A 25,735-nucleotide genomic window follows, 5' to 3' on the forward strand; every position below is an offset into this window, starting at 1 on the left:
ATCACTTCAGCTGACCTGTTCAATGTCAGTGCCGTGAGTGTTTTGTGTGTATGTGTATCAGTATACATTTCTTCTGCCAAAGATTAAATATATAAAGAACTGTTTACTTTCCCGTGGTGCATCATGTTGATTGGATAATAGCCATACATTTCATCCAGTATCAGCATTGCTCTCTCTCACCATCTCATTATCATATAAGCATTTAAATCTTCTAGAATAAATCATGTGCATGAATGCAGGCTTTGGAGAAGTTCAGTCTGTCTCTTGTCTTTTTACTAAAAGAGCGTCTGTTGGCCATACTGTTAAATAGATAAGTGTTTTGTGGTTGTGAAGTTTTGTCCAGCAGAGGTGGTTTCCCCTGCAGTCGTATGGGTACATTCAGCGCATCAGTGTACTTTTGTATTCAGTTTTGAGATCTGAATTCCAGCTTCTTTGTCATGTTGCCTCCCCCATGTGGTGAAACAAAATTTAAAAAATCGAGCGCTGACCAGCTGTGATATTTTCTCGGCAGCCGCAACCATCGTGTGTATCCGATCTGCCGCGAGGAAGCAGTCAGGTTACTGCGTTCCACTAGGATGACCCGTGCCTATTCAGAGGGCGCCTACTCCTCCGACTATGACTACGAGAGGTACTGACACGCGCTGCTGCGCCCGCCGTCTTGTGGTCTCCTGAAGTTGTTCTTCATCCGTCTTTAATTTATCCGTGATCGTACAGGTGATGACGGAAAATGATATCCTCCCTGATATCGGTTTTTGTTAAGGAGTCATCACGGCTCTGAGGTTGTGTGGCTGTACAGTTATGTTACACAACTGCCTCTGTACGATGAGGCTCAGAGCTATTTGTGTTGCTGATGTCGGCTGTGTAAGTGCTGGCTCGCACTTGACTGTTCCTTTGTTGATGTCATTGTGTACCCATGCGCATTATGCAAACAGCCATATGTTGATCAGTGGTGTTTGTTATTATTGATGTTGTCTTTTTTTTTTTTTTTAATTTAACATGCTATTGACAGTTGCACTTACAGTCATCCATAGAGTGGCCTTTTGACTTCTTCTATATGGTCTGAATGGATTGCTGGGCTGTTTCAAGCACCTATAGAAAGGCCTACTGACACCCATCAATTCCCGACCCACACTGGTGCACCATGCTTCAGTCTTTTGCCTGCTGCCATCTGGCTTCCAGTCAGGAATAACGTGACATTTGTGCTACTTCTCTCCTCTCCAGGAGGAAAAAAAAACTGATGAGTCTTCTGAACTCAGCCCAAGAGCCCGACTGACTTTATAAAACTGTCACAAAGTTTCCCTAAGGCCTGGCTTGGCCCGACTTCAGGCTAAGCCTATAACCTAGATACCCATTAACAAGAGCTGTCCATCTATTTCTCTGTGTCTTTCCTTTTGTCTAAACTGACAGAGAAAGGAAAGTAGCCAACAGAGGACTACAGTTGATTCCCCTCCACTCTTCATATAGATAGTTTGTTTCTGTCTGCAGTCAGGCATAGTAAGACCTGAAAAGAAATGAGGGCACAATACAGACACAAAAGCCACTTGGATGAGGGAAAAAAAGAGTCTAGCAACAAAGAGCATTAGTGGAGTTGGAGCCTTTTAGTTTTGGGTGATTTGCCTGCAGAAAAGGTTTTTCATGGTTCTGTAGTTTAAGTGCAACCCTCCAGAGTGCACTTAAAGCAGGACAAAGCCTGTACAGTATGCAGCATGTAGGAATGAATACAGCAACTTTCCCGAGCCAGGAAAACAAACATTCCTGTGAGAATCTAGTGAGCAGAGCAGTTTGTGTGTTACAGTTGCGTCCACTGAATTACACATAATGTGATCCTTGAACAGACGTAACCTCACATCACTGAAAGATTCTTGGCCGTAGCACGTAATGAGAACGGGACCCGGTGATGATGAGAGTAAATGACTGTTGTATAGATTGTGTAAGGTCACTGACTGATGAGCCTTTATCAGGACATTTCCTCTACTGGACAATATTTCATACTTGAGAAGACTACAGACACTGAATGGCAATAACAAAATGGACTGATCTAATGAAATTATTTATAAAGTATTTGCTATCATTAGAACCCAGTTTGACTGAAGACGTTCCCACATATCTATAGTGTTTTCTTGCATTTCTTGCATTTTAGCAAACAGTGTGTGCAGCGGTTCATTTCAATACTATTTTGTTCTGTATGAAAGTACAAAAACTATAAAATATTATTACTCACGGTGTGTGAATCGAAACTGGTAACATACATACAAAGGTTAGCAAACAGCATGCTCTAAAATCCCCTCTGCTTCTCAAGACTGAGGTGCCTTTTTCACTTCACTGTTTTTAATATGTGAATTTATTTCTTGATCAATGAATTTCTGTACAAATTTTTTTTTCCTCTCTGTACCTCGTCAGTAATTTTCCCAGCTGAGAAACCTCACCTGTTTTTTTTCCCCTACAGCTCTTCAGATCATCTGAATCTGCCTTCATTGTCACTGTGCCAAAAGTTCTTTTGCCTGGGCATTTTGCAGAATATAACAGACAAAATAATCCAAGTGCAGTCACTTTTCCCTCACATTCCCACTCTGGCTCAAACAGAATGCTCACCTATCACCTACAGAGAGACAGCACATAGTCCTTGTTCATTGCACACGTCTTGAGTACTTCACAGTTAAGTCACTGGTTCCACCAAGGACTGCAAAGCACACAGGAGCCACCTAGCACAGTCCATATTGTCTGCTCTTTAAATAAAGTAAATTAGCCTCATGTGGAGAGTCATAAACAATAATGTGTGTTTTAAGAGTTTAGGAATCATTTCATTTTGTCTTTATCTCTAGGTAGTTTTGATCACTACCTGCAAATCAGGCACACTTGACATAACACCCAATTAGCTTCTGACAAGTATCTATGCTATTGGTAGTAGATTGATTATACCAATTAAAAATACAGGATTCCACATGATCCTTTGGAGTTTTGAGGGTGCAGAAAATTTCTTTGCCCTCCTTACTGTCCGTGCCCTGCTGGAGACACACTGAGTGCCTGCCTGTCTCTCAACAACCTCTGTAGGAGCCACGGAGCCATGGATAGACACGAGTATCACAGCAGGTCCCGCTCTGCAGACCAGCGGCCCACTATAGAGCGCCACACGTCCCGCTCACGCTCCACTGAACGCCCCCACGACTCTTCGCTCATGAGGTCCATGCCTTCTCTGCCATCTGGGAGGTCCGCCCCCCCCTCACCTGCCTTGACGAGGTGTGACCCAGATCAGAGATCAGAGCCAGCCAACGTGGCATAGAAGCAGACAGTACTTTTTAGTTGTACACTCATTTCCCAGAAGCATAGCTTCACTGGAGGGAGAAATCATTTCAACAGAAAATTTAAACATTAATAAGTATTTCAAGATTTGTTTGGGCGATTTTTTTTTTGTTATTTTTCTTAATAAACCTTACTCTCGAAAAGCACATTTGAAACATCAAGGCTAATATTCTGCTTTTAACAAGGGATGTGCAGCATGTACCGAGGTTTTACAACTAGGGTTCGTGTAGACAGCCTAGCTAAAAGTGCTGTACTCTCACACTGAGCTTTAAATCAACCTGTAAGAATATTTCTGCCTCCAGAGATGCTCTACCTCTTCTAAATGTTTGTACAGCTAAAACCTTTACAGGCTTAAAGCCGTACAGAAGCTGTCCCATGAGCTCCCACCCACCCCGACCCTGACTAACTCCCAGAATAAACCAAAAATACCACATCACACTCACCTACCTCCCACCCTCCTAATCCCCCGCTTCCCCGCCTCACCTCACCTCAGCTCACCTCACTCCACCGACCTCCACCTGTCACACGCCACTTTCTGTTTTGTCTCCAAAAGCACCAGTGGATGTGCTGTATTTTCTTTACACATATCCCGGGCACGATGACCCTGACACCGTAGCTAGCTTGCTGACTCCTTTTATTAAAAAGAAAAATTTTAATTTGGGACACACTGCTCATACGCTTGAGTGAGTATAGCAGTGATGGGCCGACATTTTACTTTGATTTCATTACTAACATCAACTGATGCCGTTTGTCCTCGGATGGCATTCTGTTTTTACTTTTTTTGTCCTCTTTCCTCTTCTTCTTTTGTTTTTGAGTTGGAAGCCTGCGGGGACAGTCTGAACGCATGGTCGCACTGGTCTGCTGTTTCTGCATTTCAACTCTTCTCTCCTGCAGCTTGATGAGTCGACTTTACATGCGATTCACTCCTGGCATCTTTTATTGCAGCTCAGCTCCCTACAGTCGATGTAGCCCTCCACTTCCATGCCATGTGCCAAAACATCACCGCTGTGTGCATTGGTTTTATATTGGAGATAAAGTCAACAGCGAGTTTTCTATCACTGATTGATTTCTGCTGTGTCTGGCAGTGACTAAATTACATGTGACCTTACATATATTGTAAATAATTGAATGACCCCAGCTAACTACATTAAATCACGTATTGGCTCTCCATTAAAGAACATAGTTTTACTTTTCATGTTGCTCGTCTCCGATCAAATGTACGCTTTTCTCTTCTTTGCAACACCTACATCGAGCTCCTACTTTATGTCTCATGCCATTGTCTGCTACTTTTTGTCATATAGGGCACATCCGCGTAGTGGGTCCGTCCAGACCAGTCCCACAAGTACCCCTATGTCCAGTAGACGAGGTCGGCAACTCCCACAGCTTCCACCCGCAGGCAAAGACAGAAGTAAGTCACCTGGATGTCTTTTTTAAATTTAAATTACACGGCTACTGTCTACCTAATTGAATTTATTTTGAGCATTCATATATTCAGTATTTTAAAGCGATAAAGTTACTATTTTATGACCCGAACTTGTGGGTCACAAGAAGAGCTTTTTGGTTTTGGTGTCACTGACCAAAGGGATAATTATTATTAGCTGGTGGAACGCTTCGGTAGAAGTTGTAGAAGTCTCAAAAGTACAAGGATTTTTCATTGCTTTATGGGTTTTCACTTTGGCCTTCCATCCATTAACATCTCTGCTCGGTTCCTTTTCCATTCCTCTCTCAGAAGATGGAGACGAAGGAACAGAGCCTCGTGAAGGTCTGTACCTGAATGTTCGGGTTTCGTCTTTCGGACTGGGAATTGCTGCTCGAGCTGCACCTCCCTCCAAAAGCCAAAACCCTGTCTGCAACAGGGCGGGTAGCTCAGTTCAGTGGAGGCTAAACTTGATCTGTGCATACTGAATCCTCCTCCTCCAACCCCCCCGTTGCAGTTGTGTTTAAACGTGCAGTTAGAATGTCCTGTGCCATCGTGGTGCCTTGATCCTACTGATCGTACCAGTGTTGTGTTGATTTGTAGCCTTGCTGTTCTTTTGCTTTACGTTACACACCAGATATCATTACTAACTGTCTGCAAATAATTCGATTTTTAAAACATTTGGACTGCTGAGATACGTCACCGAAGCAAATATTATGCTATTTTGTGCTAAACTCCACAATTTTCACAATTACAGCAAAACCTGCATTTGTTCACATTGTACAGAGGCATGTGAAGTCCTTAGTGTTACTCAGCACTCCTCTGGCAAATTGTTGCGTGTTGTTGTAATGAACTGTGATATGAAGCACTGTGATGAAGGCAATGATTGTTTTCACGTGTCTTTAAATTGGATGCTGTAAAAGGGTTGTTCTAAGCTTTGTGGGGAACGACTGAGATAAATCTGGAGAGAAGAAGCTCGTGCAGTTCTGGTGAACGTGTCAAAGTATTCACACAACCCTTTTATCACTGTCAGAGTCCACAAGGGCCTTTCCCTGTCTTCTGTACAGCTGCCAGCCAGCCCCGCTCTCTCCCCTGTGCTCTCGCTCTCTCTCAGTCCCAGTCTTTTTTTGTATCTTTGCCATCTTTTTATCACTCAAAAGCTCTCTCTGTGTCTGGACCTCTCCATTGCTCCTTTGTGTCACCTTTATTTGTTCTTCCTCTTCATACCTGCCCCCAGCCTCGCTTACTCCTGTTTTTTTTTTCTTCCTTTTTTCTTTGACAGGCACTCTGCCTTTTCACATCTCTCTCCTTTCTCTCACTCTCTCCTTCTTTTGCTCTGTGTTTTAGTCTATTTCTTATAGGACAGCGGCACTGCACGGGCAGAGGGGAAGCATTGATCCGACCCTGCGCCGTGGTTCCCACAGAGCTGTGTGACACTTGGCTTATGCTGAGCAAATCTGATTGTGCTTTTGTGTGCGTGTGGACCTTTCTACACTGGATCCATATTATTGTATTATTCCTGGGAGAAGCTGGAATATTGATATAAGCCTAGTTGGCAGATACATTAACTGTCCTGTATGTGTGTATCTGTTTATGTGTGGCAACAGGGGAAGAGCCCAGGGTGCCTGAACCCCAAAACGATCATCCAGGTGTGTTTATCACTGAGAACACGCGGCGGGTTTTTACTCTTGTGTCATGGCAGATCTTTAAAAATGAAACACGGCGGATGTGAGCCTCTGCATTTTAAGTGTGTGGAGTTTGCGTTTTGCTCGAGAGTGCTGTACAGTACACGCTGTTGTATAGTACATTCAAACCCAGGCTTGAATGAGCGGCAAGAGTGTTGGCAGAAACTGGAGTTCCCCACGGTTTCTACTTCCTACCTTCCCATCTGTTTACGTGGCACGCTTCTGTCCTTTGACTGTGTGGTGCTGTTACTCAACACTGTGACAGCTATAGCACTCACTGGCACATTGGATATTCATGAAAGGTCTCTAAAAGGAAACTGTATTTTTAAACAGGGTTAATTAATGGTGTCTTTGGATGGTAAGATGGTTGTATGTTGAGTTGTCAATATAACTGTACAACTGCATATTATAAAACTATGTTTTCTGATAATCACACACTGAGCAGAATAATTAACCAGTAGCTCACGGCAGTTCTATGCAATAACGCTTGCTGTGCACATCAGATCTTGTGGTATATGTGCGTATGTGTGCGTGCGTGCACACTTGTGTGGCATATGTGCATCTGCATCTGGGCCCAAGTGGAATGAGCTGTGATATTACGGTGACGTACAGTGTAAAGTTTCAGTGCTGCACCATTTCATGAACCTCCATCTGTCTCCCCACTAGCAGCAGGCAGTGAGGAAAAACCCCAAGGCCCACCGGTAAATGGGAGGAAAGGCAAGTCTTCCGAGCAGTGTGATGGTGTGATTTTGCTGTGTGGGCTCTCTTGGTCCTTCTGTGACATTAGTTAGCAGCAGCTGTGGTCCTTGATGATGAGCTGCTCTCAGTCGCACCAAAGTGTTTTATTCGCCCAAGTTTCATCTCTCACCCAAAAAGCATGGTCCGTTCCTTCTGACTTTATTTGCGTGATCAAACTAGAGACTTGTGTGTAGTGTAACTGATGTTAATGCATACAGAGTGCTGTGATTGGAAGTTTGGTTGGTCTGCCCTTCTCTGCCTCCAGCGTGGCCTCAGAGCTCTAATCTGCCCTCTTCTTTAATACTAATTAATTCTGCTCAGCTCCACCTCACAAAGACAGAGCTCTCCATTTCCATTGTGAAATTGCCAATCATTTCAATTAGACATGGATTATTGCGCTCTTGTGCACACAGTCTTTTCATGCACTCCATTAAGACTGGCAGTCTCTTACAAACATAACTGGTGCTTAGTGCAAAGAAAATTGTCCCTTTTTGCCAAAAACAGTAATAAAAATGGCGTAATGGAGTAAAGGTGAATAGAGACATTTTTAGGATAGTGTTCCACATAAACAGCATTTCCTGCTGCCTGTGCATTACACTTTGCTGCAGTACTGCAGAGTGTAATGTTTTTTTTTTAGTTTTTTTTTATTTGAGAGGCTGTTACCTCTGTTGGCCAGCAGATGGAGCAAAGTTCATAATGTTTGATAAGGAGCTGTCCTTGATTTCAGTGCTGAAGTAGTAAAGATGCCTTTTTCTTATCTGTTTGTTTGTTTTAATTTATGCTTGCAGCAGCTTTCTATTATTGGTACAGAGCATAATACACAAAATGCTCATTATGCAATGTATCAATAAATGAAGACATAGAAAGTATTTTATAGAGAAGAATAAACATTTGCGCAGGAAGGAGATCTCCTAATGGTGTCAAAATCAGTGTGTGTGTGTGTATATCTATGTGTATGTCTTGCTTTAGAGGTGACATGGGAGGACCAGCAGCGAGGGCTGAATGGCTCTCTGTCTGATGGTGGGACGCAACCTTACCCTTCACTCACTGACACAGGTCGGTCGGTCTGATAGGGTACAAGTCTTTTTTACTCTCTCTCATATGAGTACATGAACAGTAATCAACGTATCTAACCAGACAAGTACCCGGTCAAAAAGAGAAAAGCGCATCAATCTTGCGTATAGGCCTCTTCATGCTTGTCTGATCAGCCCTGTACACAGCATGATGATTTCTACATACAAGCCTTTAAAAAAAGATTTAAAATTTGTCTTTTGAAATTCAACAAATATGTCTAAAGGTCTGAGTATCAAGCTTAACTGACTGAATATTTCAGGAACATTTCAAAGCTAAACTGAACCAGCTCAAAAACAGTCATTGCTTTACTTGTCATTTGTTTTATAGTATTTACTTCAGTTTGTAAGTTTAGCGAAGCTTGTAGCAATAAAATATTGCATAATAATAGTATCTACTATAGCTGTTTATTGCTCATGGACTCACTGAAAGTATTCTAATAGAATATGGTTTCTGTGAAGAATTGCTGACTTTGTCCTTGTGTGTCTGTTAAGGTTCTCAGTCATCCAGGTCATCGTAGTCAAAGGAGCTTGCAAAGAAAAGCGTCTGGACTTCTTTAAGTTACTTGAAGACGTTTCACCTCTCATCCGAGAAGCTTCTTCAGTTCTAAGGTCAAATGGCGGAGAGTCCCAGATTTAAACTCCTAAACACAAACTTAACAATGTGGTGTATGCGGTACAGTGCAGCGAGGAATGCCCAGACCTCCACATCGGAGAGACCAAACAGCCACTTCACAACCGTATGGCACAACATAGAAGAGCCACCTCCACAGGACAAGACTCAGCAGTCCATCTGCATCTTAAGGATAAAGGTCACTCTTTCTAAGATGCCAACGTTCACATTTTGGACAGAGAGGACAGATGGCTTGAAAGAGGAGTGAAAGAAGCCATTTACGTCCACTGTGAGCGACCATCTTTGAACAGAGGCGGGGGTTTACGACACCAACTGTCTGCCATCTATAATCCAGTTTTGAGTTCCCTTCCCAGACGCCTTAACGTCCACTCACATCCTGGGCCATCTGACCTCAGGAATTCGCATGATAAGGTGGGGCCAGGTTTCACAATGAACACACCCGAAACCCTGGCTGATTGTGATCCACACCCATTTTCACACCTTGACTCAGGTGATTAGAGGATCATCAGGGGGTCCTTTTGTCCCTCTGTGGGGGGAAACTCCCACTGGGTTTAAATGTGGGACTCTCCACCATTTGACCTTAGAACTGAAGAAGCTTCTCGGATGAGAGGTGAAACGTCCAGATGCTTTTCTTTGCAAGCTCCTTTGACTTGTCCTTGTGTGGACTCTTTCAACTGGATTCTACCCTCACACACACATATATATATATGTATGTATTAGGAGTGCAACAATACTCGTATCGATATTCAACCATTCGATACAGTGCTTTCGGTTCAGTACGCATATGTATCGAACAATACAATTTTTTTTAATTTATTTGATCAACTTTTCTTCTGACGATGCTGTCTGTGTTGAGCGCTCAGTGGATCTGCGTTCAACTACTCCGCCTAGGCTGCACTGTAGAGTGCAGATCCACTGAGTGCAGCACAAGCTAGCAAGACAGAAGCTAAGCTCTTTGCAAAATGGCAAATTGAACCTCCCCCACCCTGATTCAGATCTGGCGTTTGGAACTATTTTGGTTTTCATGTGAAGCATGACCCTGATGGTAAGCGAGTCATGGACTAAAGTAAAACAGTATGTCAGATGTGCCACGCAATGCTCAATTACATTGGTGAGAATTACTGTGTTAGCGAAGTTAGCTCGTTAACCTGTTGACAGCGTCCAGCCCCATGCACGGGGCGATCCGCGGTAACTCGTTAACGGAGATTTGCCGCGTTATGGCGTTAATGTCATTTTAACAAGATTAACGCTGACAGCACTAGTGGGAACACAACGAATATGACTGCACATTTACACCGACATCATCCTAGTGCAAAGACAAGTGGAAGCAGACAAAAACAACAAGCACGCATGCTACAAACTTTACCCGAGTCATTTAGACAGCCGTTAGCACATGATTCTCCTTATGGGGACCTGATATGTTTAATATGCTGCTGAGAATATAGCCCAGAAGAAGCGTATAGTATAGCTTTTATTTTGGAAAGAGACATTTCTCTGTAATAAACTATTTTTCCAAAGATGAGTGATTTCTCGATCAGATAGATTTTTCTATTTTGTTGTTTCAGCAACATTAAATTTAAGTTGAGTTAAAATATATATTTATAATTTTAATAAATGACAAATTAAAAAGGCATGAACATTTTTTGTATCGAAAAAATATCTAACCGTGACACCAAAGTATCGAACCGAACCGTCAATTTTGTGTACCTTTGCACCCCTAATATATATATATATATATATATATATATATATATATATACATAGACACACACGGACACACCTTTGATTTAACAGGAGGTGTCTTTGTCAGCCTCTGGATGGCATCCTTCTATTTTTCAGTCTCTTCTTGCTTGGTGTGGTATTGCAGTGCATCTTGGAGTTGACATTTTAAAACTATGAAAAAACCCCCCACAAAAGATTGTTGTTTTGGGGGTTTTTTTCTAGCGCCTTAAAAAATAGTGATACATTTTATAGATTTCTTACCCTTTATATTAATTTCTTTACTGATTTTTTTGTCAGCACTGTACAAATAACAGCGTTATTTAAATGACACCTGATCCTTGCCCATGGATGTATAGGAAGCATGAAATGTGTTCCTGAAATGTTCCCATGGTGGCACGCCTTCACCTTCCTTTAAGTTAAGCCTCATTTATGTTAGTTTGTTATGCCGCTTGCTGGTACGTTTTGACAACAGAACCAGATTTAGGATTGTGGCTTTAAAATAAAACATAAAACATCTGCTGTTCTGAGCTAAAAACCCAGTAGCTCTCTCAGTGCGTCTGCAGGATGCAGAGAGGCATGTCTTCAAAGCCTCTGCTTCCCACAGGCCAATCTGTGATGAACCTACAGCTAGCCTGGTCTTCAGTCAGTCTCTCTCACTTTCTCACTCCATCCATTTCTCATTTCTCTCCAACTCTGCATATTTTCTGTGTGTTTCCTGGAATGACTGACGAAGCTAAACCACACTGCTATTACGTTCATGAAAGCTAGCTAGGCAGATGCCTCACATTGTCTTTTAATTCATGTGACACCATATTATTCAAGCTAAGTGAGTGCTAATTGAGCTAAATGCAAATTCTCTGTATGTGTGTGTGTGTGTGTATGGGAGGGGGGGGGGGGGGTGTGTAGGACAATGAAGGCTCTCCTGGTCGTTACTGTTGATTTGTCAGGTTCAGCCCCTGGGATAGAGATCAGATGGGAGGGCTGGAGAACAGAACAGGAGAAAAAAAGAGAGAAGGTTGGTAACAAACCGGACCCCGATGTTAAACCTGTGAACTGAGGTCGGGTCAGTCAATGAGCAGCTGTCTCGACGCGAGATCAAAACGTGTGAAAGTGTCTTGGTAGCCGCAGAGGAAACAGAAGCACACTTCATCTCTGGAGTTAAACAGAATATTTCGGGGGCCCGAGCGGAAGAAAGGAAGAACATGAATAATACAGAGACAAGTGAAATATGCGTATGAATACAATGTGAATCTATCGGAATCAACAGAGATGCCTGGCAGCAGGCAGTCGAATGTTGGTATTGTGTGACTTTTCAGAGAGATCTTGTGGCTGATGCTCGTGTGTGTGTGTGTGTGTGTGTGTGTGTGTGTGTGTGTGTGTGTGTGTGTGTGTGTGTGTGTGTGTGTGTGTGTGCGCGCGCCCAAGCGTACACTTTCGTGTATTTAAACCTCTCGCACTCTACCCAGGTGATGTCTCTATTTTTTGTCAGTTTGAACGTTCTCTTGGTGAAACTGTGTGAGGTAGCCGTCTCTCTTTTGTGTGCTCGCTGCTCTGTGCTTTCAGTTTTTCTTTTTTTTTTTTCCTCTTTTTTTTCCGTTCATGTTACTTTTCCAGGCTGTTTCCCCACAGTTGCCCCATGCAGGTTCAAGTGACATCCACTTCTCCTTATATACCTCCTCCCCCTCCCCTCTCTCCTCCTCTTCCTCCTTTCCTCACCTGCCTGCAGAGAGGTCTCAAGTTTCTATCTGGTTTGGTACATTAACATCTCTTTCCTGTTTCAGCTCTTTTTTCCCCTTTAAAGCACAGAACCTTTCCCCTTCCCTCTCTCTCTGACTTCTAATAACTAAACTCTTGGCCTCTCTACCTCAGCCTCCCCCGGCCTCGCACCCTTTTTGCTCTATTTTGACTTCTCACTGTCCCCATGGTGGAGTTTGTGTGTTCTTGGTGTACTCTATGATTTTGTTTGTGTGTTCTGTGCTTGTTGTTTTTGTCATTGTCGTGTTGTATTGTTGTGTCGTGTCCCCCTCCCTCCCCTCCGACTCCTTCCTGTCTACTCTGACCCTCCAAACCCGAGACCTTTGGTGATGGCGTCGCCCTCCCAGCCATCCTTCCTCTCCTCCTTCGCCCTCCCCCTTACCCTTCGTGCATCCTCTCACATCCATCTTCCTCTCCTCTGTCTGTGTCTGTCCATTGTGTGATGTGATCCCAGAAGACACGGACTCACCAAGTTGGACGAACTCAGGTCTGTCCCTTCTTCTTCTGCACCTTCCTTCTTTTCTGTCTCAGCTCCCTCTTCTCCTTCCTCTGCTGTGATTCTCTCTGTACGTCTTCCTGGCTTGCCCTCCCCCTCCTCAAACCCGCCTCCCCTCATCTCAGTCGTCTTTTATTTTCCCGTTTGGCTTGACTCCAATTTCTTGCGGCGTTGCTCTCTTCGTTGTTGTGTAGATGATGCTTCTGGCTTCCATACCATTTCTGCTGCTTTATTTTTTCTGCACACAGACTGTGTGGGCTTGTCATTCACTAAAGCATGATCACGATCACACCAGTGTGGTTTCTTTGCAGCACGTGAGACACTGTCATTTTCTACCAAGATAAAAAAAAAAAAACAACTTACTGTGAGCATATGACAGCAGATTTATTCTTTTGATTACTCTCTTTGTAGACATAGATTTGCTACTTTTTCCCTAAATTGATTTCTTTTTGGCCTATTTCAAGTGAAATTTGATGATTCGTGTGGTTTTGAATGACTTAGAGTTCCTAAACGCTGCTAATGCAGTGCAGTCAAAAATTTTACTCACTTTAGTGAGTATGGTTTTCATGATCTTGTTCCACAGATTTGCTTTGAAATGAAACAATGATTGCCGCACACATTCATGCACAGTCACCGAGTCACTTAAAATGTGGTCTCTTTGCAGTCCAAAACAAAAGGTACAATTTGTTAAGCAGCTAGCCTCTGAGGTCCTGGTCGTTCAGCTTTTTATGTCTAGACCACACGAGGTTAAATGTTTTTATGATAAGCTAAGCTAACTGCCTCGTTTCTCCAGCTTCAAGCATGAAAAAGCCATCAGTCTTCTAGGATCTAACACAATTTATTGTGATGAACTGTCCAATCTTGTCTGTCCAATAAAAATTGGATAAACAGAGCATTGTCATTGCCAACGCATAACATACAGACGATTTGTCATGTCCCGAGGCGTCTCATAGTAACGAAAGGTACCCTTCCGCGTCCTTATGAGATGCTCTGGATTCTCAATTGAACCCAATAGAATGCCACTCGCGGCGGTAACACACGCTCCAGCCGTGTTACACCCTAACCATAACCATAACCTTAACACTATCAGATAGTGTTTTCCAAAGTGATTCATGATCAGAACGTAAAACACATTTACATGTATAGATTCATTCCAAACGGCTCTCGTGCCTCCAAACGCGTAACACACTGGCGATTTGTCACATGCGTTTCTATGTTACAAGTTGGGATGAGAACGTGTTGGTATAAAAGAACATGAACTCAAAGTTGTTCAATTTTAACCTCATATTTATCACGACCACTGAAATGAAGCGATCACAAAAAACGACTTTCTGACTGCACTGGAATTTCAAAAGCAGCTCAGTTACAATCATTTAACAAAGTTAAATTAAATACTATTAGTTAACAAAATACTCCGGGAGAGATGCGAAATCACATGTAGTTTACTAACTGCGTGATGCGTCAACTCCTTTCGCTTCACTCATGCAGTCATTCATTTGCTCTGAGCTTGTATTCCTTTATTTTACTCTTTTTCTTTGCTTTTTCGTTTCTCTTTGTGTGCGAGTGTGTACATGAAGGCATGTGAGCATGGCGCCTGTACGTGTGCATTCATCTTCACTCTGTCACTGCGGTCATATGACACAAAAGTAGAGACAAAGAGTAAGCAGGAAAATGGAAATGCAGGAAAAAGCAGGAAAGTCACCATGTGGTGAACATTTTTGCAGAAAAGAAACGGTTACTGTAGAAACTGTTTGTAGCTTATTTTGTCATTTTTAGGTTTGTAAAATGTACACAGTTCCTATTCTTATTGGTATTTGTACTTCAACAGAGGCCTGTGCATGGTTGCGAATGTAAGAATCACATTTGCAGAGCTTAAACTGAAATTGGGAGGTGATAAGATGGGTAAACCGGATGATTTTATGCAATTATAAAAGGACTAAAATGCCTGTCAGTTTTAATCGAGAGGGATGCTTCGGCCAATTAATGTGATCGTTTAGGGATTTCAATTTGTTGTTTAATCATTTCCTTTCATCTAGAGTTTTTTTTAAAAATGCATCACTAGTATTGTTACAGTTAGTGCTGTAGTAGTACTGGAGTAATTTGGCTTAGCATTCAAATGTGTTTTACTGAGGTCAGATAAAAATATTTGAATATTAGTGACTGACTAAAAAGCAGCATTTTTTGTGGGACTTATTGATTTCAAAAATTAGTTTATTATTCTATGCAGCATATGTTTACGGGTTTGTGTTTGTTAAAAACAGCCAACCATTCAGCTTTTCCCATTAGATCTGTCCCGTCATAGCTCATGGCTCATAGCTCAACAGAAGCCTCTCTCACCATAACAGTATGCCCCTCCATGAGGCTCTCCTCACAGTCCACCAGCTCCCAGCTGACTCGCATCTGTCTCTGTGCTCAGGTATGGACATGGAGGAGAGGACCAGACAGATGAAACTAAAGATGAACAAGTACAAGCAGGGAGCTGGTTCTGACTCAAGACTGGAGCAGGACTACCACAAGGTAAAGAAAACACGCCCAGGTCTGCTTAATTTATGCTTCAACACTCCAGAAAACGATGTTCCTACACAAACACTGTTCACAAAGTTCCAAAATGCATGCTCACTGATGTTTGCATCATGCACAGATATGGTCACAAAACATATCAAAACAAAGTGCAGCTGGTAAAGACTCAAAGGCTGGAAAACACAGAGCTGGATACAGCTGTTCTTCTAATCAGCTCATCTGAGTCACAGATATATATTATACACGTCTTTATTCAAAGCTTTGACTTTAAAAAGCGACATGCATCCACAGCGCCACAGGATACATTTTATTAATCCTTCCCAACAGTTTCTCAGCAGTGTCCATTGTTAACCCAGAAAAAGTAAATGGAACGATAAGATATCTCAAAATCATTGCACACAAATCTAAAACGACAACAATCTAAAGCCACCTAGAGTTATCTCTATGTGGGAAACTACATTTTTCTCCTTGTCATTTAGGCCAAATACTTCAATACATCACTTTGCAATTTCAAGGAATTGTGTGTAAAGTCCACTGTTTACTACTCTGTTCTGGAGAAGTCCTGAACATGTTTAGAGAGCTCGGCCAGAGCCTGCTGTCTCACTGCGGTCTGGTCTGAGACCTAGCAGATGAAGCCCCTCTGTCCTTTTAAGACAATGCTATGAAAACTATGGCATTTGGAGTCTATAAAAAGCTGCTGAAATTATTCCCCAGTCCTTGTATGTTGAGCAATATCTTCCCATTGACAAAAACAATGCTAATAAAGGCAGTTACTGTAACACTCCGTCCAGATTTAGTTACAGTAAACAGCCAACCAAAACATAACAAGATATTATATACACATCCACGTTCACAAATGTGCTTGGACTAAGTCTGTGCCAAGATCATCCCAGCCCAGTTCAGCTTCCAGGAAAGCCTGTGTATAAAGTTAGTTGAGTAGAATCCGACTTTGTGAGCCAGTTGACTGTCACTGGATTAAACAGTATATGGTAACTGTCTTCCTGCCACTTATGGTTAAGTACTCATGCAAAACTTTGTATGTCTAAATCAGAATATTATTCATTAATTTTTTTAGTAAAATGTACATGAAGTATTAAGAGTACAATTACAGGAGATCACAAGTCTTCAAAAATGGAAAACAAACACATTACCTGATTGAAATTTGGCCGATCGCCTGTTTAAGATCATCTTCTTGTGCCACTTTTGACTGTTTTAAGCGTGGGTGCAGTTTTTAGATCGCACTCTACAAGTCCTCATGCTTGTATGTCTGCGATGCATTCTGGATCTCATCCAGTTAATCAGAAGGATGATACCTCAAGTTGTTTTTAATTTTTGGAAAGTTCACAGTCTCTGATTTTGCTCCACCCAGTCTTCCACTGAAAAGTGCTCGTTTTTAGTTAGACATTCAGCTTCTTCCCCAGTGACAATCATACCCTAAAAAATTAGCAGTAAAATTGCACATCACAAGCATTAAGAAGCAGGCATACAGGGAATGACTTTTGCCAACTTGTTTTGCATGCTGAAGTAAGTTATAAACCATCTTATTACTTAATCCCCGTAACCCTGCTTTGTATGAGAGCCTTAGCCTGTATATAAACAATTGACAAGACATGACAAGAATCTTTGTTTTATGAAGTCCCGTTTTAAAGCCTGGGGAATAGCGTTTTAGTTGTTGCCATCTGGGTGTTTCAGAGCCAGGAGTGACCATATTTGGATGACTCTTTGGAGTCCTAAGTTGTCAGCTAATGCTAACAAGCTTGGTTAGGAAGGTACATCACACAGACATAAACACCTGTTATGAACAATTCTATGTAACACACAAAAAAGCCTTCCAGTAATACTAGCCAATCAGCAAAACTGGATTACATATTTCATGGATAGGCTGTTGGCAAGCCATATTGCACCTACAACCAATTGTTATCACACAAATCTGTCACACTGCTAGGCATAGCTTTAAACTGGGTAGTTGTTGAAAAAGAAAAGAGCGTGCAAAAAGGAAACCAACGGCGCAGAGCGAGGTTCCCAGGTGTGCTGTGATGCAATCAAGAACAATTGGACTTTCTAATATTTCCAATGTTTGCTAGCTTAACTTAAGTGCCTGCAAATATCTTTCAAAACAATGTCCAAAAAATTTAGTTTATTGAACAGTTGCTGATGAATGTTCCATCTTTGGTCTCTGGCAGCAACACTGTATGGACTGTGATTGATCAACAGCTTCTTGTAAACTTTATCACAAGTGTAATCACAAATGTGCGCATTATTTCTTTGTCTGCATTGTTAATCGAACACAGTAATGCAAGAGCAGGCAGAGCTTGACATATTCAAGTTAGAAACTCATAGAAAATAAACATGTTAATCCACGTTACACACGTGTGCTGCACTTTTTCTCTCGTAGTTTGTTGGGAGGAGCTAAAATGGCTCTTTTGATGTTGAAGATTGTCGACGCCCGGCCTGGACCAATGTTAGGTTTATTTCTGCTGTGAAACTGGGCATTTTAACATAGGAGCTTGCTTGTGTGACATCTTCAAGGGGCCATTGAAGAATCTGCAGTTTTGTCACTTTTGCAACAGTTTTATTTTTTGGCCCTAGTTCCCAATTCAAAAATCTAGTTTCCAGAATTCATTTTACTTGTTACTCTAAAACACGCATCATGTTTGTTTATAAAGAGTGTGAGTAAGTGTGCAAATATTAGACAAGATCTTGCACAAAAAGCACTGACTGGGAGAATGAGAACTATAGTAATGTCAGGGTTCCTGGGTCGGTGACCCAGTGTTTTCAGTTCACATTCACTGTTTATCTACTGCCTGTTCCACTTCCTGTTTTATTGTCTTAGCCTTGGTCTGTGTGTATTATGTTCAGTCCTCTTCCCATTATCATTAGTTCATTATGTTCAGCTGTGTACTCACCGGTCCCTTATTATCATCATTATCACCAGTCTGTGTATTTAAGCCCTCTGTTCTACCCATTCAGTGTCGGGTCATTGATGATGTACGTCTGATGTCTATGTCGTCTGTATGTTCAGTCAGTCAGTCCTTTGGCCATTCATTCATTCATTCATTCATTCATTCAGTCAGCCAGCCATCTCCTCCCTCTGTACTGTTTGCTCGCTCCTTCGGCAATAAACATCCACCTTCACCTACCTGCCTGTGAGTCCTCCCTCTCTCAGCCACGACACTACCGGTGACAAGTAACAAATGCTTTAGGTGCTCAGTTAGATTAGAAAAGCACAATTTAAGTAGCAGTCCATTTACCATCTAATATATCCATGCTAGATAGATCCAAAGCATAAATTAGCTCAAATGTAAAAAGTCAATTAAAATCAACAAGACAAGCCTGTGAAAACCTGCAACACACACACAAACAATGGATGCTGATCAGAAGCTGAATGAAACGAAGACATGCTTTCGTGTGCCATTCCAGCCTTTTGTACACAAAAATGAAAGTCAAGCTGAAATTGTGGATGTCATTTATAACTTTTCCTAGTCTCTGAACCTGGTAAGACCAAATCTCAAACCATGAACCCCTGCGGTATTTAACTGCAAGCCCAATGTTTTCCCACTACATAATTAAAATACTGACCTTTAAAGTCGCTCACCTAATATGCCTAACGTAAAAATAGTGTGCATATTTCTTCTTTTTTATTTACATTCAACAGCTTATTTCTGAAATACTGCTTGTCTTGATCAAATAGTTTTCCCTTACAAGGCAAAGACGTAGAAGTCATTTTAGAAATCTCTACCCTTTGGTAACTTGTTGAAGTTTTCATTGGGACTATTTTAGCAACAACATTTTGTACTTGTTAAAATTGTTGAGTGCTCAAAAAACCCCAAACTTGTGATATCTGATGTCACCATACTTTATGTCTTATTCTTTGCCCTCTTTGCAGCGTTCAGGCAGAGATCCACGGGGCTCCGACAACTTGTCAGCCAAGTCGTCGGACAGTGATGTAAGCGACGTGTCCGCTGTGTCGAGAACCAGTAGTGCCTCTCGGTTCAGCAGCACGAGCTACATGTCTGTCCAGTCAGAAAGGCCGCAAGGAAACCGCAAGATCCGGTAGGCTGATGCAAACTTTGTGTCGCTCTTTAAATTACCATCAAGCTGGAATGGACAAACCCCGCCCCCCTCAGCGGTGAAACCCATATTCATTACCATGTCCAGACGTTTTCAAATTTGAAACTGTTTGCACATGGTTACCCGAGGAGAAAATGCCCCTCCTGTAGCGCTGCGTGTCATTTTCTCCCTGTGATGAGTTCAAGTTTGGCTCCATTTTAGAGAATCTGGAGCCAAGTGGTTGAACTCTGTTCCTTCACGCTGTGGGGGAAGTTTGTCCATATCTGGCAGTAGTCACTGAAACATTAAACATATTTCTACTCTTTGGGTGTCGTCTCATATCAAAGCAAAAACAAACTCCTCTGCATGGTGCTTTGCTTTAAGTCTACGTTAGTTCTTCTGTGATTTAGAATCAGTCTGCTTTTGATCATGGCTGCGTTGCATCTCTGTGTTCGTCTCTCTTTTGTTGTTGACATTGTTCACGCTTTGTTTGTTTTTTTCTGTTTTTTCTGTTTCTTTTGGCTTTGCATGTGCTGCTCTTTGTGCCTCTGTTTCCATCTTCAGCCAGTTGCGATCGAGGAGCCATTCTCGGGAGGGGGATGAGCAGTTAGGAGAAGTGAGGGAGGAAGAGGAGGCAGGAGAAAAAGGCAGAGGGGCTAGTAAAGAAGGAAGGGTGCAGAGAGGGGGGAAGGAGTGGGAGGGAAAGGTAGACGCAGGCGAAGAGCATCAGAAGGATTTGATGGAGAAAGAAGAGGACTTGCACCAAAGGAGTATCTCAGAGACTGACCTCAGGTAACACATGTGTAGCAGCTTCAAACTGTAGACTAACAATGATGAAGAAAACTACTAACAGTAGTATAGATCCCGCTGTAGATCCCAGTGGACGACTGTCTTTTGCACATTTATATGAGGACGTGCAAGACAGAGTGTGGTGACTACCCTCCTCTCTTTACCTTGATGATGGTGTAACTGTGGCTCTGTTGACCTTTAACAATACTAAGGTAGAGTAGCATTAATATTTTACACTGCTTAAAAAAGATAAAGGAACACTTTTTAATCAGAGCATCAAGTCAGTTCAACTTGTGGGTTGGTGTTAAACTTTTTCTATGATGGTATTGAAATCATCAACAGGTGCATTAGAGGTGCATAACCTCAAAAACAGGAATGGTTTTCCAGGTAAAGACCAATGATGTTTTTCCCTCATCTTTTCTGACTGTTTTTTCAATAGTTTTGCATTTGGCAAGGGTCAGTGTCACTACTGGTAGCATGAGGTGGTACCTGGACCCTACAGAGCTTGCACAGATAGTCCAACTCCCCTAGGATGGCACATCAATGTGTGACATAGCCAGAAGGATTTTTGTGTCTCCCAGCACAGTCTCAAGAGCATGGAGGAGATTCCAGGAGACAGCCACTTACTCTAAGAGAGCTGGACAGGGCCGTAGAAGGTCCTTATCCCATCAGCAGGACTGGTATCTGCTCTTTTGTGCACGTAGGAACAGGATGTGTGCTGCCAGACCTACAAAATGACTTCCAGGAGACCGCTGGTGTGAACGTCTCTGACCAAACAATCAAAAACAGACATGATGAGGGTGACCTGAGGGCCCGACGTCCTCAAGTGGCCTCTGTGCTCACTGTTCAGCACTGGAGCCTGATTGGCATTTGCCATAGAATACCAGAATCAGCAGCTCCACCTCTGGTGCCCTGTGCTTTTCAGAGATGAGAGCAGGTTCATTCTGAGCCCATGTGACAGACGTGGAAGGGTAACATCGTTCAGCATGACCAATTTGGTGGTGGGTCCTTGATGGTCTGAGGAGGCATAATCCATGGAGGGACCCACAGGCCTCACACACCCTGACGGCCGTTAGGTATCAGGATGCAATTCTTGGACACATTGTCAGAACTTATACTGGTGCAGTGGGTCCTCCTGGTGCACAACAATGCCCGGCCTCATGTAATTAGAGTAAGCACACTGTTCATGGAGGATGAAGAAATTGATACTACTGACTGGCCTCCATGCTCAACTGACCTACATCCAACAGAGCACCTCTGGGACATTATGTTTTACTCAGTCCAAGCTGCCAAGTTGCACCTTAGATTGTCGACGAACTGAGTAATACTCTGGTCCAGATTTTGGGGGAGATCTCCCAGGACAGCAGTGGTCATCTCAATAAGTGCACGCTCCAGTGTTGTGAGTCATGCACACATCCCATTGGGATCGAATGTATTTTTAAAGTGTTCCTTTTAACGTTTTTGAGCAGTGTATAATTGCAGTGACATGAAAACAGTTGGTGTCCATGCAGTCTGTTCACACATCAGATAATCTGAACTCTACAGTTACTATCTAAAGAATAACCTTTATCCTGAATTTATAGTACTGCACTTAATCAGAGCTTGCTTTTACCATATGCCTGCAATGCTCTGACACCACGAGGAAAACTGAGCTCTTCATGTTTCATGCTTTTAAACAACAGTTACTTTTATCAACATGCAGGAAGTAGAGAAGACCTTCGAACCAATGAAAAAGAGCAATGAAAACAAGAAAAACTGCATGTTTACTATGGAAAAATACTATTAGGATTATTAGTGTGCTAGATACAATCACAGCCTGTTGCCTTATGTTTCACATAGGTATCAGCCTTTTGCTGATCAATATTTATGAGACATTTATGAGAAAGTGAGCACCAGGTTATGGCACAAATTTAATGCAGTACTGTAAATCCAGCATTACCACAAGGTGTACTGCAAGACCCTCGTAAACATCAATTTTTGATTTGCTAAGAGGTTCAACAAAGTGCCTCCCTGTATTAAACGTATAACTGTACATACAAGTGATGATGATAATAATAATAATAATAATAGTCACATTCACACAAAGTGTGCATAGAGATGTACAGTAAATATAAAGTCGAAGACTTATTTAAATCAGAGGTTAGGTGAACTGTTGATATTTTACTACACATCATAAAAGCTGTTGTTTTTCTGAGTGGACCTTCATGTCTAAATGTTTAGTGAGCCTTGGCTTCTTGCCTTGGCATATTAGAAGCTTGGCTTCTAACATGTTAAGACTATATTTAACATGACACTATTTCCTGGTAAACCACAAGAGACTGTGGTTTCATTTTTGCACTGTGCTGGACTAGCAGGTCTGAAAATTGTGTCAAGAGCAAATTCAAGAGCAAAATTTATTTGGAAGGCCAACAGAAAGAAGCTTAGCTTGCACTCCTGATAAGATGTCTTTACCATCAAATCACATTCACAGCAGGATCCAAGCAAGCGCTTCTCACCAATATTAGTTCTGCCCCTCGGTCTTAACAGAAAACACATTAAGATAAAAGCTACACCCTCTCACGCATGATTAACTCTACACTAGTGTGCACCGTCTGATTGAGAAGGTGCACTCTGCACATGCGCGTAGGAGGCTAAATGCACATGCAGAAACAGGAGCAGATCCACTGAAGTGTAAGTAAATTGTACTTACACAGTGGATCGTGGATTATACAGTGCAAACAGAAGATTAGGAAGTCCTAACGCTTTGCCCACTCATCCATCGGTTTGCTCTGAAGTTGCTGTGTATATCGCTTTATTGTATGTGCTGTGCTGTGTTGGGATGCTGCATCAGTATTTTATCAGTCCGTGTTCTTCACTTGCTCCCCTGCAGTCATGTTTTGCACGTGCAACTTGTCGACTCAGACCTCCTCCTTGTCTCCAGCTACTCCTCGATATTTCCCTGTTTTTATGTGTCACATCACAAACCTCATACTGATGACCACGGGGTAATCACTTTCAGTGAATTCACCGGAAACGTACAAATGAGATTTGAAAAAAGCCGACTTGAGCACACGCGTCCCAGAGATTTGATTTAAGCTACAATGCTGCAGTTGCAACGTGTTTCATCTTGACTGAAAGTGAGCTCATTTGGTCCTACTTTAAAAAATGCTGGCAACTCTCATCTGTGTGATCAACCCTTGTTCCTTCATGACAGCTACAGTATAAACTGATATTCCACCTAGTTGTGAGTAATGCAATATTCTGCTTTTTGAGAGATAAAAAATCAAACACTCTGCGTCGTTTTGTTCATTCAGGTTTGCTCACTGAGTCATGATTTTTGCAGCTGCACACAATAGAAAAAACAAAATTGCTGCATGCTAATAATCTTAGGATCTGTGAGATAGAGCATGTATGAGATAGAACATTTAGCATATCTGTTATTCATGCCACTGCATAGTCAATTGTGCCACTGGGCATTGAAGCCACAAATCTCAGAACTTGAACCGTAATCAAGCAGAGAATATCTATAGGTAAAAAAGCTTTTCTATGAGAGCCTCCAGATTTGAAGTCAGAATACTGAAAACAGTCAATCACATGTATCGAGATGATTTGAGGAGTCAGCAAGTGACACGCGATGTGCTTCAAGTTACAAAAGATGCATTCGCTGCTCTCCTTATCTGTGTGTGTGAAAGTAGTAAAGCAGTGTGATTTAGCAGAAACATGGCCACCAGCTACATCTATTTATGAGTCATCTCCTATGTATTGAGGTCACAGTGTAAATACACATCTGCTACACATTAAACAGGCTTGGCATACGAGCATCATGATAGCCGTGTGTGTTTTTAGTCCTTTGAAGACAGAAGCGAAAATCTCTGCTCTGAATGAGACTGTCGTATCCAAGTTACAGCTTAAGATAAATATGAGATCCAGACTTTAATGAATCACTTCCATTCTGCTCACTGCAACCTCTGCAAAAAAAAAACACAAAAGAAATTTGACAGGCATGAACGCATGCTAATGCTCTGATTTGGGGCACGGTTGCCACGGTACCTGCACTTTTCCATACATCATTTATGATTCACCTTTAATAACAGCTGCTCCTTCCTTGTTGTTAGTGAGACTAAATAAATAAAATGTATATTTCACCCCAAAGTTGCTTAATATCTATTGACTCATTTCCTTTTAGAAGACTTTATTTAAATGTTTACCATCGGTTTCTAAAAATGATCAATACATGATACAGTATGGAGATTGGCCTATTAAAGACAGCTTTGTGTAGCAAAACCTGTCTACATTTTTGCAACACCAAAGATTTCGAAGGTATTTTGGGGTTGGGTTATGCTTTGGGAACATGTTGGCCTAGATGAAAATGCATGGTGAGCAATCTGCATGATGAGGAGCTCTGTGTTCTTTGAGCTGAGGTTGCGAGAGATTTTATGCACTTGTTTTTATTGAGGACAATCAAAGTAAGGTGTCCTTTTACACCAGTTTATGAGAGTATGAAGAATCGTGAGACTATGATTTACTTTAGAACAGTGTGTCCATTAAGAGCAGATGTTTGTGCATTTTGACAAAAAAACAAACAAACGAAAAATAAAAGCGCCGTCAATTCAGTTAGAGCCAAATGTTTATTCAATCCAGTTGCAAGTTCACCCTTTAGGGAACAAACCATCATAGACCCTTAGTGGTTTGGGTATAATTCATCTGTTCCGATAATGGGTAGAATGTGTCCACGTACCGGCAGTGTTCATCACTTTAGATTAAATATTATTATTGGCCATCCTCCTAGAGAAGGATTAAAGTTTGCCTTTGATATAAACGTGGTGACAGGCACTGTGTGTTCTATTAGACAAGTAGGGAATTAGACGAGACATTTATTCCATCAGAAGAATACATTTCATCTCATTTCCTATTTTGTGTCGCTAAATATTTTACAGAACATAAATTTCTAATTGAAAGCTCTGCGCTCATGCATTTTAACCTCAGCTGGCAATCATTGTTAGAGGCCACGATCCCCCCTGACCTCGCTGCTGTGCTGATGTAATGAAAGAAGCGGCGCGATCGCCGTGTGAGGAGCAGATAAAATGCAGCCTCACTGCGATGATGGTGAAAGAGCATATTTTAGAATGTCACCTGTAGCACACGGGCCCGTGGTGCCGGCCGAGCGCTTGGAGTCGTCTTCAAAGCCTCTGGGCTGCAATAACCGATCAAAGGCGCTAATCTCCCAATAAGCATTCAATATTTATGTGTTGAAGCACAGGCTGATACTTAACAGAAGCCACTGGTGCTAGAACTGGTATAAACAAAAGGTTTGCTACTGCTGGCTGGGGTACGAGGTGCTCTTTAACAGCACACCTGATTTATTTCACCAACAGCAGCTGAAAAACAAAATATGAAGTGCAGACCGCCAAAACAGGATACGCATGTGCCAGTGTATACTATCCACGCCAGCATAGCAAGGAGTGACATGAGCAGCCATTACTACGTGCTCACACATTCATGACGGTTCCATATGTTGTTTATGAGCTAACTGCATGAGAATGTGCGTGAGACAGACGAAGGCCTGGTCGACTGCTGATG

The 25,735-nt window shown here is 42.1% G+C and overlaps 1 protein-coding gene across 5 annotated transcripts in view; it reads left to right on the forward strand.

Moving 5' to 3' along the window:
- The window catches only part of rims2a (regulating synaptic membrane exocytosis 2a), a 155,580-nt gene that overhangs the window by 103,620 nt on the left and 26,225 nt on the right, over positions 1 to 25,735 (forward strand). For 4 of the 5 annotated variants that reach the window (XM_085422580.1, XM_085422581.1, XM_085422582.1 and 1 more), the window contains 4 exons: positions 3,052 to 3,237; positions 4,602 to 4,708; positions 15,234 to 15,334; positions 19,224 to 19,390. In XM_085422580.1, coding sequence (XP_085278706.1) covers positions 3,052 to 3,237; positions 4,602 to 4,708; positions 15,234 to 15,334; positions 19,224 to 19,390 — 561 coding nt within the window. Of the gene's footprint in view, positions 1 to 511; positions 629 to 3,051; positions 3,238 to 4,601; positions 4,709 to 15,233; positions 15,335 to 19,223; positions 19,391 to 19,951; positions 20,180 to 25,735 lie in introns of all 5 variants that reach the window. The other variant, XM_085422585.1, reaches the window with a different exon arrangement.

Source organism: Rhamphochromis longiceps, linkage group LG11 (genome assembly GCF_057381845.1).
Source record: "Rhamphochromis longiceps isolate RC_006_pf linkage group LG11, R_longiceps_female_GT1.1, whole genome shotgun sequence".
NCBI lineage: Eukaryota > Metazoa > Chordata > Actinopteri > Cichliformes > Cichlidae > Rhamphochromis > Rhamphochromis longiceps.